Source organism: Muntiacus reevesi, chromosome 3, assembly GCF_963930625.1.
Source record: "Muntiacus reevesi chromosome 3, mMunRee1.1, whole genome shotgun sequence".
In the NCBI taxonomy this organism is placed as follows: Eukaryota; Metazoa; Chordata; class Mammalia; order Artiodactyla; family Cervidae; genus Muntiacus; species Muntiacus reevesi.
In genome coordinates, this window is record NC_089251.1 from 144,673,409 (window position 1) to 144,693,444 (window position 20,036).

At 39.2% G+C, this 20,036-nt stretch overlaps 1 protein-coding gene across 6 annotated transcripts in view; it reads left to right on the plus strand.

Annotated features, from left to right (window-relative positions):
* The first annotated feature begins 1,172 nt into the window (after nt 1-1,172).
* Nucleotides 1,173-20,036, plus strand: part of ICA1L (islet cell autoantigen 1 like) — a 55,583-nt gene continuing 36,719 nt past the window's right edge. For 4 of the 6 annotated variants that reach the window (XM_065930801.1, XM_065930802.1, XM_065930804.1 and 1 more), the window contains exon 1: nt 1,974-2,127. In XM_065930801.1, the coding sequence (XP_065786873.1) occupies nt 2,108-2,127 (20 nt within the window). In that variant the 5' untranslated portion in view covers nt 1,974-2,107. Of the gene's footprint in view, nt 1,446-1,973; nt 2,128-20,036 lie in introns of those variants that run through there. The other 2 variants (XM_065930806.1, XM_065930807.1) reach the window with 2 other exon arrangements.

Sequence of the window (20,036 nt, forward strand, 5' to 3'; positions counted from 1 at the left end):
CTTAATTTTCAGTCCAAATTAGCTCTGTAGTATAAATAGCTTACCCTTTTTCTTATTATAAAACCTTTCTCCCCCAGATTTTTAAGCTAAGTACTTTGTAATAATATTCTAGAATCTCACCCCATGTTTATATTTTTCATAATGTTATTGACATTAATTACCACCTCAAGCTTTTTTCCTTGCTAGCCCATATGTCACAGCTGTGACTAATTCATATTTTGTAAAGTTTTAAAGTTGATAATTTTTGTTAACCTTTAAAAGGAAAGCACTTTGGGACTTCCCTGGTAGTCCAGTGGCTAAGCTCATGCTCTCAAAGCAGAGGACCCAGGTTTGTTCCCTGGTCAGGGAACTAGATCCCATATGCCACAACTTAAAGATACCACATGCTGCAACTAAGACCCCGGGCAACCAAATAAATAAATAAAAAGCAAGCACTCTGAGCTTAAATTATATTCCACCAATAACAGAATTTTACTTTTGCCTTATTTCCAATATTTTTTCCTGAGGTTTTTAGGTGCAAATTTTATCTTTGATTCTTGATTCGTTTATGACAAACTGTGGTTAAGTTGGGGCTTCCCCCATGGCTCAGAAGGGTTCGATCCCTCGGTGCGGGGGGAAGATCCCCAGGAGACGGGCATGGCTACCCACTCCAGTATTCTTGCCTAGAAAATCCCATGGACAGAGGAACCTGGCGGAGCTACCGTCCATGGGGTCGCAGAGAGTCAGACACGACTGAGCAGGCAGGCACAAATGTGCATCTCAGGTCAGTAATTAAATCGTTGACTTGATCCTCTTTACACTTTTAAATAAGAGTTATACAGCACGTGAGCGTTTCCCGCGTGCCGCCATGCGTGACGAGAAGCGCCCGAGGACTCAGGGATGACCAGGGCTCAGAAGCTTCTGTCCCCGCAGGGGTGGCAGCACAGCGCCCGCAGCTGCAGCGGGGCTGGGAGGCGGCGGGGTCCCGGGCTCCGGGCTCAGAAGAGGAGCGCAGACTTCCGCACGCCTCGGAGGGCGCCCACTCAAGTACCTTATACCGCTGTTCTAACGACTTGGTGTTTGTCATTTCACTTTATTAGAGGGATTCCGGAAAGGAGGAGCAGGGAGGGTCCCGGAGTTTCTTCAGGATCCTGCTAAGAGCCGGGGCCTCCGCGGGTCGGGGCTGGCGGGAGCCCGACGGGCGTGAAGGCGGAGGACGCCGGGCCGAGGCGCCGAGGGCAGCGCGGCTCCCGCGTGCGCCAGGCCGCAGCATTTAAATCTCCCGCCTCCCGCGGCGGGAGCCCGACACCTCCACGCTCTGGTGCGGAGGGGCACCGGCTGCGGGAGCGCCCCAGCGGCGGCGGCGGCGGCAGGAACCGGCAGCAGGAACCGGCACCGGGACCCCCGCGCGGCCGAGCGCGACCCGAGGCGGCGGAGGACGCGCGCGTCGCGACTCCGGCGTCGAGGTGAGCGTCGGCGGCGGCCTCCCCGGGCTCCCACCCTGCGGGGCGGCGGAAGGGCCGCGCCCTCCCGGGCCGACCGGGGTCCGGAGGCCAAACCTTGGTTCCCATGACGACGCCCCGGGTGGCTGCGCCGGCGGGAGGCGCCCGCCACGCGCGCAGGCGGTCTCTCGGGGCCTCGGCGGCCTTCCTGGTTCCCTTGGGGACCCCGGCCCCTGCGGCCTCCCTCCCGAACGAGGTCCTGGCCGAGCTCCTCCGGGCTTACTCTGGCAAATCGGGCTGGCAGTGGTTTTAGGCTTGCCTGCGTCCCCTCGGGACTGAGGGAGTCCCGCCCACGCTCCCCCCGGGGAGCGAAGGAGCGCCGGGGCCTGAGGCTTGACTGAGTGATTTCTCTCGAAGGTGGATGTCGCTTCCATTAGAAGCAGATGCTCTCGGGCTTTAGGTGCTTCCCTGCTGACCTCCTTTTTATCTTGTTATTTCCCTGTCGTTATTTTGTGATGGGAATGTCTTCTTTAGAAACTAAATGGTTAGCAATGGGTAAAAACACAGCCTAAGTAAAGGCGCGGTTTATCACGAAGTGCGGCCGGCAGGAGCTAACGAGGGTCCCGGCGCACAAATCTTGCAGCCCGAGGCCTTTACCCCAGCGCCACGGACCGATCCCGGCGGTCATGGAAACTCGGATCACCTGGTCAGTGCCCAAGTGCTGTCAGCAGTTATATACCTGATGCTCTGAGAAAGATGGAGAGGGGAGAAAAAAAAAAAAAAATCCACCCTGGCAATTAACCCGAGATGCTGTGGATTTGCCAGTAGAGGGGGGTGGGGTTATTTTTCAAGTAATAGATTATCTTGATGCACGGAGCATAAAATCTATCATAAGCTATGGATCACCGTGGAATAGCTTATTGGGAAGATAACGTTTAACTATGGTTTGGGTTTTTTTCGAAGTATGTATTGATTTGTTTGGTTCTGACCCAGTTAACGTACTGTAAGCTGATATTCCTTTAATGATCTTCACATCAATATTTATGCAGTAGCCACAGGTGCCTCATCCTTTAGTAGGAGTTGATTATACTAATAATTTACTGGCCAAATAAACATCATCCGGTGGTATGTATATATTTTTTATATGACCAAACTTTCTAGTCGTTTTTGAATTCGTCTTTGCCTGACATAGCCAGTATTCTTTGAAATTTATGTATTTAAATAGTGCAAAATTATTGTACATCTTGACGTTGAAACAGTTATGTGCAAGACATTGTTCTAATTAACAGTAATTAGTGTTAGGGTTAGATGGTTGCTCAGAGATCAGACAGTCCAAAGTGTAAAAACTGCAAACATAAGACTGGTGGAAAAACTAGGAAGCCATGTTTTTTTTAGAAATATTTATTATTAAGCAATAAAATTTATGCCAATGACTGAACTAGAACAAAATATCAAAATATGAAATATCAGATATAAAGCATTATTGTTTTGTTCTACTACACTGCCAAGCTCTGTATTTCATTGTGCAGTAGTACATGTTTTATTAGAAATTTTTCCTTTTCTTTGTTGTTTACCTTCCTCGGTACTCACTGTGCCTTCTTTAAATTTTTATTCTTTAACAACAACAGATGGGGTGTGTGAAAGACTTTTCAGTATGTCTGTGACTGGAAAGATTTCCTCATGTGAACTGGATTTTGTTATATAATATCCTTATTCCCCTTTTCCATTGTGTTTTTCTTTCATCTGTTATGTGCCTCCTTTTTTCTGAAGTCAGACTTTTCAAACTTCTGCTCGCATCCAATATTTGCTTTCTATGTAATTCTTTTTTTTTTTAGTATGTGTGCTGCCGAAGCGAGCACTCTATGTAATTCTTTATTGTATTATTATGATGATGATTTCCCCCTTGTTGACTCATTTGCAAATATCACTTCAGGTTTAAAGTTTTTTTAATGCATAAACTCTTGATTCAGCCCTTATATGTCCTGGAATTAATTTTATAGTACATTTATATGTATTTTAAATAATACATATATGTTTATTAATTTCAGCATGGTTTGAAATAATAAAATTCTAGAAGCAGTCTAAATATCTGTCAATAATAGACCAGTCAAGTAGATTATAGTACATGCATACAAATGAAATGTTATATATCCATTAAAATTGTATTACAGTTATGGAGAAAATTCCATGTCATATTCTTTTACCCTCAGCACTGTACAGTGTCCCTTTTATCCATAATGTAATGTGACTGAGGAGATGCCTGAAGTCAGGATGAATTATTTAACTTGTAGGTGGTCCTCTTTTTTCGTCTAGATCCTAGTAGCAACTTTGCCCTTAAAGTTCAGCAACATTCCACAGTATATCTTATTCGTGATCATTCTGTATTGATTTTTCCTGGAACACGATGTGCCCCTTCAGTTTTCAGCTTTATATTCTTGAGTATTTTGGCTTTTCCATATGACTGTCTTTCTCTGTCCAAGAATAGTACTTAGATTAGATCTCAGTTGTTTATATTCCAAACCTATACATCATTTTGTTCTGTCTAACCACTTTGTTTAAATCTAACCACCTTTATCTTGTAATCTTCATTCTGAATGATCTTCCCGGGTTTCTCATCAGTATTATTAACTTAGTTTTCTGAAGTATCTATTCTACTTGGAATTGTTTCTGATGTAGTTTTGAGGGCTCTGGTGTTTTTTTTTCTTATTTTTCTTTATATATTTAGCTTCCTTTAGCTCTTACTAAAAAAAAATCTCTTATGGAGTTTTGTTCCATTTATCTTCAGACAAATCAGTTTTTCTTTAAACCTGTTCTATGAAGCAGTTTTTCAGATGTATATATTTTCCCCCTTTCTCACTTTATGATCCCTCCTTCTTTTCTTGTGACTTCCCTGATGGCTCAGGTGGCAAAGCATCTGCCTGCAGTGCGGGAAACCCGGGTTCGATCCCTGGGTCGGGAAGATCCCCTGGAGAAGGAAATGGCACCCCACTCCAGTACCCTTGCCTGGAAAATCCCATGGACAGAGGAGCCTGGTAGGCTGCAGTCCATGGGGTCGCAAAGAGTTGGACGGGACTGAGTGACTTCACTTTCACTTTCTTTTCTTGTTGTGCTGCTTGTTCATGTTATTTAATTTGCATGTTGTTGTCGGAAAGAGCAGTTCTGTTCTGGCCTGCTTTTTGCCCAGGAGTAGCGGAAGTAGTTTATTATATAACCCTGTCCCTTGGAATAACAGTTTCAGAGGCTGCATAGGTGAATGGGTACCTTATTGTGATCTCTTCTTTAATTGGCTTCTTGGGGACAGTGCTTATATGCTCGCTTTAAGTGGTTTCCCATAGCGTGTGTTAGTCACTGGTTCTAGAGGCAGGTGAATACAGACAGATCTGTGATTATTCTAGGGTGCTTTTGTCTTCTGCGCAAGGTTGACACCAGCTTGTTGTTCTGTTTCTCTGCAGCCGTGCCTTGCCTTTTGGCAGGGAGAACTAAAAACACCCTAGCCATTGTAGGGTTTAGGGAGCCCAGTACATAATACCTCTCGCCTTTTTCTTATCCCTTAGGATTGAAACCAGTTCACATGTAGTCAAGACCTAGGCAGATGGAGATAAACTTTAATATTGAGAGAACTTTAGAGGATGTGTATCATATCAATGGTCTTTTAATATTTCTGTCCCCTAGTCCATACCTAAAATAGCCCGCTCAAGGGAAAGTTTTGGTCTTCATAATAGACACACTTGCCTAAGACTTTTACCTCATTCTGATTAGGTTGCAAGTGGTGGATTAGAGGTTAAAAAAAGACCTAATTCACTAATTCTCTGGCTTGATAGATTAGCTCTACTCAGTCAAGAAATGTAGACCAGTGGTTAATTCACCAGTCAGCTTTCTCACTGTAGGAGAGAAAGGGCAAGAAGCTGGGAATATTTATAGAAAATTTTCTTTCATAGAAACTAGAAGAGCTTAAAAGAAACATTTCCCACCATAAACACAATGATCTCTTCTTCAGTAGTCTTCTTTGCAAGCATATGATAATATAAGAAGACAAGCCAACTGTCTCCTTAAGTCTGGCTGTGCTTGCGAAAGAATTCACATCTTCAAGTTAGTGAATAATTATTGGAACTGTTCTTCAGAACGTACTCAATTTGCCAGAATCGAACCTGCTTCAGATTAGAGGAGATGCTGGTCAGATTTGGACATCCTCTTTAGATCTCATGCAGACTTCGTTTTATCTGACATTTATTCATTGGCTTCAATGCTGTCAGCTCAGTTCAGCACTCAGTCGTGTCCGCCTCTTTGCGACCCCGTGGACTGCAGCACACCAGGCTTCCCTGTCCCATCTCCAACTCCTGGAGCTTGCTCAGACTCATCAAGTTGGTGATGCCACCTAACCATCTCATCCTCTTTTGTCTCATTCTCCTCCTTCCTTCAATCTTACCCAGCAAAAAAAAATTCTTACCCAGCATCAGGGTCTTTTCAGTGAATCAGTTCTTCACATCAGGCCAAACTATTGAAGCTTCAGCTTTAGCACCAGTCCTTCCAATGAATATTCAGAACTGATTTCATTTAGCATTGACTGGTTTGATCTCTTTGCAGTCCTAGGGACTCTCAAGAGTCTTCTCCAACACCACAGTGCAAAGGCATCAGTTCTTCAGCACTCAGTTTTCTTTGTAGTCCAACTCTCACATCCATACATGACTACTGGAAAAGTCATAGCTTTGACTATACGGACCTTTGTTGGCAAAGTAATGTCTCTGCTTTTCAATATGCTGTCTATGTTGGTCATAGCTTTTCTTCCAAGGAGAAGCGTCTTTTAATTTCATGGCTGCAGTCACCATCTGCAGTGATTTTGGAGTCCCAGAAAATTAATAAAGTCTGTCACTGTTTCCATTGTATCCTCATCTATTTGCCATGGAATGATAGGACTGATGCCATGATGCCATGATCTTTGTTTGTTGAATGTTGAGTTTTAAGTCAGCTTTTTCACTCTCCTCTTTCACTTTCATCAAGAGGCTGTTTAGTTCCTCTTCACTTTCTGCCATAAGGGTTGTGTCATCTGCATATCTGAGTTTATTGATATATCTCCTGGCAGTCTTGATTCCAGCTTGTGGTTCATCCAGCCCAGCATTTCGCATGATGTACTCTGCATATAAGTTAAATAAGCAGGGTGACAATATACAGACTTGACATACTCCTTTCCCAATTTGGAACCAGTCCATTGTTCCAAGTCCTGTACCAACTGTTGCTTCTTGACCTGCAAACAGGTTTTTCAGGAGGCAGGTCAGGTGGTCTGGTATAAACATCTCTTTGAGAATTTTCTACACTTCGTTGTGATCCACACAGTCAAAGGCTTTTGGCATAGTCAATAAAGCAGAAGTAGATGTTTTTCTGAAATTCTCTTGCTTTTCTGTTATCCAGTGGATCTTGGCAATTTGATCACTGGTTCCTCTGCCTCTTCTAAATCCAGCTTGAACATCTGGAAGTTCTTGGTTCATGTACTGCTGAAGCCTATCGTGGAGAATTTTGAGCATTATTTTTCTAGCATGTGAGATGGGTGCAATTGTGCGGTAGTTTGAACATTCTTTGGCATTGCCTTTCTTTGGGATTGGAATGAAAACTGAACTTTTCCAGTCCTTTGGCCACTGCTGAGTTTTCCAAATTTGCTGACATGTTGAGTGCAACATTTTCACAGCATCATCTTTTAGGATTTGAAATAGCTCAGCTGGAATTCCATCACCTATTTATGCTTCGTAAGGCCAACTTAACTTCACACCCCAGGATGTCTGGCTCTAGGTGAATGATCACACCATCACGGTTATCTGGGTCATTAAGATCTTTTTTGTATAGTTCTTCTGTGTATTCTTGCCACCTCTTAATATCTTTTGCTTCTGTTAGGTCCATACCATTTCTAACCTTTATTGTGTCCATCTTTGTATGATATGTTCCCTTGGTATTTCTAATTTTCTTGAAGTGATCTTTAGTCCTTACCATTCTGTTGTTTTTCTCTATTTCTTTGCACTGATCACTGAGGAAGGCTTTCTTTTCTCTCCTTGCTATTCTTTAGAACTCTGCATTCAGATGGCTGAATGCATCTTTCCTTTTCCCATTTACCTTTCACTTCTCTTCTTTTCTCAGCTATTTGTAAGGTCTTCTCAGACAACCATTTTGCCTATCTGCATTTCTTTCTCTTGGAGATGGTTTTTGATCACCGCCTCCTGTACAATGTCATGAACTTCCATCCATGGTTCTTCAGGCACTCTGTCTATCAAATCTAACCCCTTGAATCTATTTGTTACTTCTACTGTATAATCATAAGGGATTTGATTTGGGTCATACCTGAATGGTCAGTGCTATGAGATGTAATTTTTTTTCCATTGGGAACCTGATTTAATGATAGAGGGATTTTTAAAATTTGTTTATAATTGAGATATAGTTCATGGAGAATATTATATAAGTTGCAGGTATACAATAATTTTTAAGGGTTATACACCACTTATAGTTATTTTAAAACAGTGGCTATATTCCCTGTGATGTACAATATATCCTTGCAGTTTATTTTATACATAGTAGTTTGTACCTCTTAATCTCCTACCCCTATTTCCCCCTCCCCTCTTCCCTTACTCCACTGGTAACCACTAGTTTTTCTCTATATCTGAGTCTGTTTCCTTTTTGTTATATTCCCTAGTTTGCTTTATTTAGATTCCACTTGTAGGTGATACCATGCAGTATTTGTATTTCTCTGACTTATTTCACTTAGCAAAATAACCTCCAGGTCTGTCCATATTGTTGCAAATGAAAACTTTCATTCTTTTATTATGGCTGAGTAGTATTCCATTGTATATATATATACCATATCTTATTTATCCATTTATCTACTGGTGGACACTTAGTAAGTGGGAGTAGAAGTGTTAGTTGCTCAGTCATGTCCCCATGAACTGTAGCCTGCCAGGTTCCTCTGTCCATGGAATTCTCCAGGCAAGAATAGTGGAGTGGGCTTCCATTCCCTTCTCCAGGGATTGAACCCGGGTCTCCGACATTGCAGGCAGATTCTTTACCTTCTGAACCTTCAGGGAAGCCCTGGACACTTAAGTTGCTTCCATATCTTGGCAACTGTAAACAGTGGTGCTATGAACATTGGGATACATGTCTCTTCAAATTAGTGTTTTTATTTTTTTCTGATATATGTACCCAGGAGTGAAATTGCTGGGTCATATGGTAGTTCTATTTTTAGTTTTTTGAGAAACTGCCATACTGTTTTCGGCAATGGCTGTACCAATTTATCTTCTTACCAACAATGTACAAGGGTTCTTGTTATCCACATCTTCCCCAGTGTTTTTTGTATGTATTCCTTTTTTATGGAAACTTTCCTGATAGGTGTGAGGTGATGTCTCATTGTGGAATTTTAATTTGCATTTCCCTGATGTTTAACCATGTTGAGCATCTTTTCATTAACTTGTTGGTCATCTGTATGTCTTCTTTGGAAAAATGTCTCTTCAGGTTTTCTGCCTTTTTAAAACAAAAATTATAGCTTTTCTTGGCCGTGCTGGGTCTTAGTTGCGGCATGTGGGATCTTCGATCTCTGTTACGGCATGAGAGATCTGTTGTTGTGGCATGAGAACTCTTAGTTGCGGCATGTAGGATCTAGCTCCCTGAGCAGGGATGGGACCTGGGTACCCTGCATTGGGAGTGCAGAGTCTTAGGCACTGCACCACCAGGGAAATCCCCTTCTGCCTAATTTTAAGGCAAAGAAAATAAAAGCAGGAATAAACAAGTGGGACCTAATTAGACTTAAAAACTTTGTACGAAAAAAAGGAAAAAAAAAAGCTTTGTACGGCAAAGGAAACATGAACAAAATGAGAAGACAGCCTACTTGATGGAAGAAAGTATTCTCTCCAGGGAAAGGAATGATACAAACATGCACTCATTCCCTCATCTTTTATATCATTGCTCATCTAATAGGATAAATATATTTTTCTTTCATTCGTGCTTTAGTTACAAAAGTGATTAAAGAACATTTTTGTGTAATGTAACACAAAACATTGGGCTTTTGAAGTCCTTTTGTGAATTGCCTATTCTTGTTTTACCCTTATTTTTAAGTTAATCTTTTCACTATTGAGTTATGAATTCTCTAATTTAAAAATACTTTTTTTTCTTTATGTCTCACCTTACCAAGTTATTTCTTTTCCAGATTTACTATGGCCCATTTTGTTATATGAATTAGGATTTTTTACAATATCTCACGTGATTTCTATGCCTGGTTCCACCTAAGTCTTCTGTCCCCAAACATTCATCTATATTTTCACATGTCATTGTTACAAGATTTTAACATTTAAATTTTGAACCATCCTTATACTGACTAAGAATAAAACACTTTTTTCCTCCAGATAGTTAATTATCCCAACAATATGTATTGAATAATACATCGCTTTCCTAGTGATTTGAAATGCTACATTCATTGTAGTGGGCTAAATGTGACCCCCAAAGATAATAGGTCCTAATTCCTGGACTCTGTGTGTATATTACCTCATATGGTAAAATTTTTATAGGTGTGATTAGGATTAGATTGTGTGAAGGATCTTGAGATTATTCTGGATTACCTGGGAGGGTCCTAAGAACCATCATAAGTGACCTCAATTTTTAGAGAGATAGAGGAAGATTAAACACAGAGAGAGGGGAGTAGGTGATGTGAAGACAGAGGCAGATTGGAGTTATGTCGCTATTGGCCACGGACTGCCAGCAGCCACCAGGTGGAAGAGGGAAGACGGTTTTCTTCCCCAGGGTCACACAGAAAGTACAGCCTTGCTAAGACTTTAATTCCAAATTTCTGGCCTCTAGAACTGAGATGGCAAATTTCTGTTGTTTTAAGCCACCAAGTTTGTGGTAATTTGTTACAGCAGCCCTAGGAAATTAACAGGTAGACCATATACTACATTCTTTTTATTTTTTTTAACTTCTTTGTGTATTTCTTTTCATTTGTTTCTGCTGTTTTATGGTTCCGGTATCAGTGCTGTTCTGTTTTAATTAGTAAGATTCACATTCAGGATTATTTTTTCATGATTATTATTTTGTTAAAGTTGTACATGTCCATGATGTTTAAAAGTCAAGTGTTAAAAGGATTATAATGTTTAAAAGCAGTTCTCCCTTTCCTGCTCCAGTTCCAATCTCCAGTGTCACATACCTTCAACTCTGTGTTTTCGCTGGTATTTTCTAAATCACATGTTTATATGCTACATTTTGATTTATTAGTTTAAAGCATTATCCACTTACTTTCTATATGGCAGATGAGGACTAGCTCTCCTTCACCACCACAATCCCCTTTTGTTCTTCCCCAGTATAGCTGTATTATAATTTTATTAAACCAAGTAAATGTTTATGTTACTGTGAAATAACAAGTATCTTTAAAACTTAGTCAAAAAATATTAGCGAAATCAGTTTCAAAGCCCATACTGCCTATGTTTTCTTCTAGAAGTTTTATGGTTTTGGGTCTTATATTTAAGTCTTTAATCCATTTTAAATTTGTTTTTATCATTGATAAAGTAGTCTGGTTTGATTTTTTTGCACATAGCTGTTGAGTTTTCCCAACACTGTTTATTAAAGAGGCTCTCTTTTCCCCACTATATATTCTTGCCTCCTTTGTTGTTGATTAATTACTCATGAACGTGTGGGTTCATTTCTGGGTTCTCTGTTTTATTTCATTGATCTATGTATCTGTTTTAGTGGCAGTACCATACTGCTTTGATGACTTTAGCTTTGTAGTATAGTTTGAAATCGAGCAGCATGATCTTCCAACTTTGTTCTTTCTCAAGACTGTTTTGGCTATTCAGAGTCTTTTGTGTTTCCATACAGATTTAGAATTATTTGTTCTAGTTCTGTGAAAAATGCCATTGGTATTTTGTTAGGATTGCATTGACTCTCTAGAGATCTTTGAGTAGTATGGTCCTTTTAATAGTATTAATTCTACTGATCCATGAGCACAGTTTATCTTTCCATCTATTTGGGTAGTCTTCAGTTACTTTCATCATCATTCTACAGTTTTCTTTTTACAGGATTTTTACCTCCTTAGATTTATTTCTATGTATTTTATTCATTTTGACGTGATTATAAGTGGAATTGTTCTTAATTTCTCTTTCAGATAGTTCATTATTAGCATATGGAAATATAACAGATTTCTGCATACTAATTTTGTATCCTTCAACTTTACCAAATTCATTAATAGTTTTCTCGTGATATTTTTAGGATTTTCTATGTATAATATCATGTTACCTGCAACCAGTGACAGTGTGAGATTGTTGGCAGGAGAGGGGAATAGGAGCTCCCTTAAAAATAATGTGTACGTGATAGTCTTTGTAATAACTATTTTAATTCCTCAGCCTTTTTTTTGGCCATGCCACACAGCTTACGGGATCTTAGTTCTCCATCCAGGGACTGAACCCAGGCGAAAGCAGTGAAAGCCATAACCACTGGGCCACCAGGGAATTCCTTTGACTTCTCAGATTTTTTTATGCAGTTAAACAAGTTCTGATGCATTTCAGTTAAGTAAAATTGCTACATAAAAGTATAAATACTTAATATATTAACAATCAATGAATGGCTCTTACTTTGGATAAAAGCTGCTAGTGTTAAGTAGTAATCAGTTCCTCAGTTCAGTTGCTCAGTCGTGTCCGACTCTTTGCGACCCCATGGACTGCAGCATGCCAGACTTCCCTCCGTCCGTTACCAACGCCCGGAGTGTACGCAGACTCATGTCCATAGAATCGGTGATACCATCCAACCATCTCATCCTCTGTCACCCCCTTCTCCTCCAACCTTCAATCTTTCCCAGCATCAGGGTCTTTTCCAATGAGTCAGCTCTTCGCATCAGGTGGCCCAAGTATTGGAGTTTCAGCTTCAGCATCAGTCCTTCCAATGAATATTCATGATTTATTTCCTTTAGGATGAACTGGCTAGATTTCCTTGCAGTCCAAGGGACTCTCTAGAGTCTTCTCCAACACCACAGTTCAAAAGCATCAATTCTTCAATGCTCAACTTTCTTTATAATCCAACTCTCACATCCATGCATGACTACTGGGAGGACCATAGCTTTGACTAGATGGACCTTTGTTGGCAAAGTAATGTCTCTACTTTTTAATATGCTGTCTAGGTTGGTCACAGCTTTTCTCCCAAGGAGCAAGCATCTTTTAATTTCCTGGCTGCAGTCACCATCTGCAGTGGTTTCAGAGTCCAGGAAAATAAAGTCTGTCACTGTTTCTCCATTGTTTCCCTATCTATTTGCCATGAAGTGATGGGACCGGATGTCATGATCTTAGTTTTCTGAATATTGAGTTTTAAGCCAACTTTTTCACTCTCCTCTTTCACTTTCATCAAGAGGCTGTTTAGTTCCTCTTTGCTTTCAGCCATAAGGGTGGTGTCATCTGCATATCTGAGGTTATTGATATTTCTCCCAGCAATCTTAATTCCAGTTTGTACTTCATCCAGCTCAGCATTTCTCATTACATACTCGGCATATAAGTTAAATAAGCACGGTGACAGTATACAGCAGTAAATATTAAAAAAAAAAAAAAGCAAAAATCTTGATAATCCAGTAAACGTTTTTCATAAGAGTAATACAATAGCTAATTGTCCATGTTAATTGTAGCAAACTTGGAAACTGCAGAAAACTGTCACCTGTTATCCCACTGCACAGAAAACCTTTGTTGACATTTTGGAGTGTTTTCTGTCAGTTTTGCCTTCCCTCAAGTTGACCTACTATCAAACTCAATCTTTCAGGAAATGCTGATTGTGTTTGTACGAAAATTCATGGCTTCGGAGGTAGAGTAATCAAGAATACTACATTAATATTAAACAGCAAACTTGTCTAATATATTTCCTTAATTGCATCAAACAGTGATGTTATATTTAGTTAAAGGTCTTCACAGATTATTTTTCTCCAGGGGATTTCAGTACTTCAGCTTGCATATTACCATCGGTCATTTTGCTTATTTCTTAGTGATTACACAGTAATGAGATGAGTAAGGTGAGGACAGAACTACCTCTAAAGAGAATGCTGATTTGTTTTATTCTAATATTTGTATTCCAAGTCCAGGAGATAGATGCAAATACAGATTTAAATATTATATAGTGCAAAAATGAATAAAGTGTTCTACATGGTGACTGTGTTCAAATAAAAAAAATACACTTTCTGGAAATAAAGGAGATTATAGACTTCCCTGGCAGTCCAGTGGTTAGGACTGTGTGCTTCCACTGCATGAGGCACAGGTTTGATCCCTGATCAGGCAAGTAAGATCCTGCATGCCCTGTGGTGAAGCCAGAAAAAGAAAAATAAAAGGAGATTTCTAGTTAAGATGGCATAGTAAGTTTTGCATCAAACTCATAGCAATTATAAAAAATAAAACAAACCCCAGAAAGTTTATCTTGGCTAAATAATAAGATAAACATGGACTAGAAACAAAATAGAAGGACAAAGAGGTGAGTGGGCTGAAACAAATGTTTTGAGCTCCCAACATAAGAATTAAGTCCTGGTTTCTGGGAATTCAGTTTCTGTAGCTTGGTAGAAATTAAAAGTGTTTCACCTGCAGTGGTCCTTCAATACCTTGAATATACTAAAGGTATTTCAGATAGCACTCTATCAGGGGTCCTAAAATATCAGTACAAGCCACTGTGGAAGTGGAAACCCTGAAAGTGAAGTGGAGACAACTAAGGATTATAGATCTAGTGATCTGTAATCACCAGATAAGGATGGTTAACCAGAAAGAGGAAGAAAGAAAAAAGTAAAGATTATATACTCCCAATAAGCTTGAAGAATTCAGCCAATAAAATCAATATTTGGAACATGAATTTACTCCAGGTAAGAAGTCTAAGAATTCTATACATTTAGAGTGCTAAAGAGAAAAATTATGGAATGATGTATTAAAAAGGATAAAAAATTAGAATATTAGAGTCAGTTAGAAATCTTGGACATTAAAAAATAAAAAGTCACTGGATTAAAAAAAAAAACACCTCAGTAGGTGGAATGAACTCTAGCCTGGACAGAATTGAAAAGAGAATTCATAAATTGGAAGGTTGTACTAAAGAACTTGTCCAAAATATAGGACAGAAAAACAGATATTAAAATGAACCATTTTTATCCAAAACATAAGACACATCAAGAATAACACCCAATAGAAGATTCAGATAAAAAGAAGAAATTATGGCTGAAAAGGAATATTTGAAGGGCATACAGCTTAGAACTATCTAGAGCGAAAGGTTAAGATATGAACCTCCATAATGGAAAAAAAACTCTACATAAATGCATCTTAGACAACCTCAGGACTTCACAGATTAAAACACTTTTTCAAAGATTCAAAGAGAGAAAGGAGGGACAGTAGGAGCCCAGACCCACTGACTCCAATAGATGAACTAAGGTGTAGGGATTCTGTCTTCAAAGAGGTAAGGAACACTAAGAAATGTAAATATAATGGAAACAACAAAAGAGATAGATACTTAGCAACATACATAGAACTTAAAGTACTGAGTGAAAAAAACCTGAAAAATCAGAAATGAAATTTACAGCACAGTATCATTTGTGTAGATTAACATTTGTATATAAAATTTTCTAAGAATGAATTCAAATAAAAAGGCACACATCAAACAGAAATTGTGAGGGGAGATAGATATGAGGAAAGGGTTAAAAAAGGAATGTACAAATAAATGAAGAAGCAAAAGAATGAGTCTTGTGTGGATCGATAATGATATTTTTAAAAAGGAAAGGAAAGTTGTTGCCAGTCTTATATTTTTATATACAATTAAACTGCCATTTATGAATGAAGGCAAAGTAGTTTCATAGGTACCAAAACTGAGAGGATTTCTCCCCACAGGATTCACTAAAAGAACTTTTTAAGTATTGTCCTATACAAGAGGAAAGAAGGAAAGTATAGAATAAAAGAAATAAATCTTCTTCCGCTTCCCATGTGGGGAAGCCTGGCATGAACCGAATTAGCTGACTGCCTGGTGAATTTGTTTAGCCCTGATGCTCGGTTAGGAGGACTAGTTACCTCACACTAAACTATATTCACAAACTTTGCTATTACCTGAAAAAAAAAAGATATTTTGGCCTCCAGATATATATTATTTGTTTCTTAACTTGTTTAGACTAATTCAGGGAAAGGTATACCATTTTTTGGGTCCCCTCAAAGATCCCCCAATTTCATGTAATGATGAGAACATCAGGAAATAAAAATGAGGAATTTAGTAAAGAAAAATATACACATAGAGAGCTTTGGTGAGACTAGGAGGTGTGCAATTTATAAAAGCATCTATAGACAAAAAATACTTAGTAATAAGTTCAAAGCAATAAACTTATACTAAAAAAAAAACTTCAGAACACTGCTGAGAGAAGTCAAAGAAGACCTAAATAAATGGAGATACATACTATATTCATGAATTGAAAGACTCAAAAATTATTAAGATGCCAGTCCTTAACAAATTGATCTGTAGATTCAGTGCCACCCCAGTCTAAATCTTAGAATTCTACATCTCAATAGTAAAAAAAAAAAAGAGACTACCCAATTTAAAAATGGGCAAAAGACTTACAACAGTGGAGCGTTTACAGAAGGCCAGTTGGCACATGAAAAAGTGTTCAGTACTGTCAGTCATCAGAAAAAGACACATTAAAGCCGTAAGGAAATACCAATACGCAAATAGAATGGATAAAACTAAGAAGTCTGCCAACATTAAGTGTTACTGAGGTTGTGGAACAATTGTAACTCTCATACATTGCTAATGGGAATGTAAAATGGCAATTTTTTACAAAGTGTACACCAATCCTTTGACAGAAAAATCCATTTATATGTTTTATCAAAGAGAAGTGAAACATTTGTCCTTGAAAAGACTTGTTTAGGCATGTTCATAACAGATTTATTTACAATTAATTCCAAGTTAGAAGTTAAAACATGCTGTTAATATTCATAGAACAGATTACTATTCAGTGATAAAGAATAAAGTAGGAAAGGAAAACTAAGGTGAAAAAAAAGTGAAACATTATTTATGGTAGGCTAGGCATTTGCTGGAAAAGGATAAACGGGAAATTTCTGGGGTGCTAGAAATGTTCTATAGAATAATATCTATTTGTCAAAAGTATATAGCTAAAAATTGTGCATTTCAATGTATGGAAATATTACCAAAAAGAATCATATAATGGTGATGATGATGAAAACGATTATGGAGTAAGGTGGTGGGGAAGACATATAAATGACACAAAAATGACAGAATGATGACTGAGCTACCATTTTACTGTTGTCCGTGTATATTAAACTATATAAAACTTTTGAAGAAATTAAGAAAAAAAACAAGTCTTATCAGACATTTATCAATTCCAGTTATCTCTTTACTGTAGATCCAAATTGCTGTTGTAATTTCCCTTTAGAATTTGTTAGCATTTCTAAAAGTCCCCAGCCATGAATTGTCTCAGTTCTTTATCTGATAATGTCTTTATTTTGATTTCACTTTTAAAGGACAGTTTCAATAGAGAATTATGAGTTCATAGTTTTTCTTTCTTTCAGCACCTTAAATTTATCCTTCCGTTGCAGTCTGGGCTTTGTAGTTTTACTCAAGACCTTGCATCTCATTTATGCATTTGTCCCCCTTTATGTAATACACCATTTTTCTCTGCTCTCAAGATAGATTTTTCTCTTTGGATTTAAGCAGTTTATCTATGATGTGCCTATTCGTGGTTTTCATTGTGTTAATCTATAAGTTAATGTCATTTACAAAATTTAGGATGTTTTATTCAAAGATTTTTGATTCCCTTTCTATTCCTCTTCTCCTTCAAGGTCTTTTTATTCTTCTCTGTTCTGATTAGGTAGTTTTTATTGAGTCATCTTCAGTTTCATTTCTTGTATCTCCCATCTTCAGTTTATTCTTAAGTGTATACAGTCAGTTTTCAATTGCATTCATTGGACTTTGCAACTTGAAACTTTCACTTGCTTCGTTTTGTTATTTTTTCTCTATTCATTTACCGTGCACATGTATGTGATAAGTTGCTTCAGTCATGTTGACTCTTTGCGACCCTATGGACTACAGCCCACCGGGCTCCTCTGTCCATGAGATTTCCCAGGCAAGAATAGTGGAATGGCCATGCCCTCCTTCAAGGAATCTTCCTAACCCAGGGATCAAACCTGAGTCTCTTCCCCTGCATTGGCAGGCAGGTTCTTTACCACTAGCACCACCTGGGACTTCCTTCTTTTAAATCTTTTATGTGTTTATAATAGCTGGTCTAAATGCTTGTCTGATAATTGTAATATCTGAGAAATCTTTGGAATCTGTTTTTATTGACTTTTTTCACAGAGTATGGGTCACATTTTCCTATTTCTTTGAGTGTCTAGTGTTTTTTGATTGGATACTTGGATTTTTAAATGATGGATTTTAGAGACTCTGAATTCTCTTTTGCTTCTCAGAAGAATTTTGACTCTAGAAAGCAGTTAACTTGGCTGAATTCAAATTCCCCTCCCTTACCCGTGATTAGCTTAGTGGACAGCACAGGTCTTGGGAGGTCTTTGTGTATGGAATTTCCGGAACCATATCCTCTTTGACTCCCTCTCCCACGATATCCTTTCTAAATTTCTGGTAGTTCTCCAGCCTTGAGTTCTGTCATCTGGGATTTCAAGCCAGTAAGACTTGGCTTTCTACTCAACTCAACCCACCCCCAGTGGCAAGCAGATTTAGCAGTGCGCTCTGTCAAAAAGGGCTTCCATGGTGGCTCAGATGGTAAAGAATCTGTCTGTAGTGCAGGAGACTCGGGTTTGGTCCCTGGGTCAGGAAGATCCCCTGGAGAAGGAAAAGGCTACCCACTCCAGTATTCTTACCTGGAGAATCCCATGGACAGGGGAGCCTGACGGGCCACAGTCAGGGTTGCAGAGTCAGACTTGGCTGAGCAACTAACACTTCGTTTCTGTCAAAAAACCACAGATTCGCAGACCTCACCTTTCTCAGGTTGACCACCCAGCACTGTGTTCCCTTTGCCAGGGAATGAGTGCTGTCTGCAGGCAGGATAGATTTCAAACAGGAAAGGGAGGACTAAGTTTATCACTCTGAAATCCAACCAAATAGGGCTTCCCTCATAGCTAAGAATCTTAGCTAAGAATCTTCCTGCAAGGTAGGAGACCTGGGTTTGATCCCTGGGTCAGGAAGATCCTCTGGAGGAGGAAATGGCAACCCACTCCAGTATTATTACTTGAAGAATCCCGTGGACAAAGGAGCCTGGTAGGCGGCAGTCCATCATGTTGCAAGAGGCAGACACGACTTGGCGTCTAAACCACCACCGATCAGATAAGTTACTCTTTGTCTCCTATGAAGAAACTAGTGAGGGAATGGAGAGAGGCCAGGCATATACTTTTTTTTTTTCAGGCGTATACTTTTGAGCTTCGTCAGCATGTGAGTTGGGATAGGGAAGAGGTGTTCTCTTCTGATACTGTGAAGACTTGTACTCTTCACTGATTTTACCTAGTAAGGCTGCATTCCTAGTGGCTCAGTGGTAGAGAATTCGCCTGCCAATGCAGGAGACTCAGGTTCGATCCCTGGGTTGGAAAGATCCCCAGGAAAGAAAATGGCAACCAACTCCAGTATTCTTGCCTCGGAAATCTCATGGACAGAGGAGCCTGGCAGGCTACAGTCCATGGGGTGGGTTGCAGAGGGTCAGATAGAGCTTAGCAACTAAACGAGCAACAACAAAGCATCAGTGTAGTTGAGGAGACCGAAATTTGTCATACAACTGGACTGACCCTCGTGCTGATGGGATGGGAAAACTAATTGAAAACCAGCAAGAGCAACTCAAGACAGGCAGAAATTGAAGGGGCAAAATGAACTGCAAGTTTTCCCTCAAGACTGTGTGTCAGACAGTGTAATGCTTACATCAAGTCCATTATCCCTCTGTACTGCTTTCTATCCCAAATCATGTCCAGCCAAGTTACCAACATAGCATAGGAGAGGTTGTGCAGTTAAATGATGACTGATCTCTGTGTCCAGAAATCCAGTAGGGTACGCGAAGGAGAATATCCAGCAAGTATCTGGAAGAGTGGCCACCTGTGAACTCTATATTTTTGTCTCTGTTCCATATAATGCTTTTTATGTAAACCTACTTTATCTGATGTTAATGCAGCCATCCCCGATTTCATTGTCTTTGTAGTATATTTACCTGGTATGTCTTATCTAATAGTTCTCTCTATCATCTTATTTTAGGTGGATCCTGAATAGCATGTAGTTGGATATAGTATTTTTTGTTTTTTTATGATTTGAAATTATTGAATCTATTATTTAAGAGGAAACTTTCATTTATTATACTAAGTAGTATAATTGTTCTTATTCTGTGATCTTCGTTTGCACTATTTATGTTGCCTTGCTCCTGTTTTTTCAATCTTCTTTTGCTTTTGCTAGTTTTTCTTGCTGCCTTGTTTTGCTCCTAGTAATTTAGAAATTAGACACCCTATTTTTATCTGATTAGTAATTACTTCAAAATAAAAAGAAAGGAAACTTCTATTTCTTTCCCAACATTAGTCATCTGTTGATTCCCCTCGAAATGAGTCACACACTTTAGTACCTCCTTTTGTTCCTACCTCCCTCCATTGATTGGAATAATTTGGGCTTTTAAAACTATTA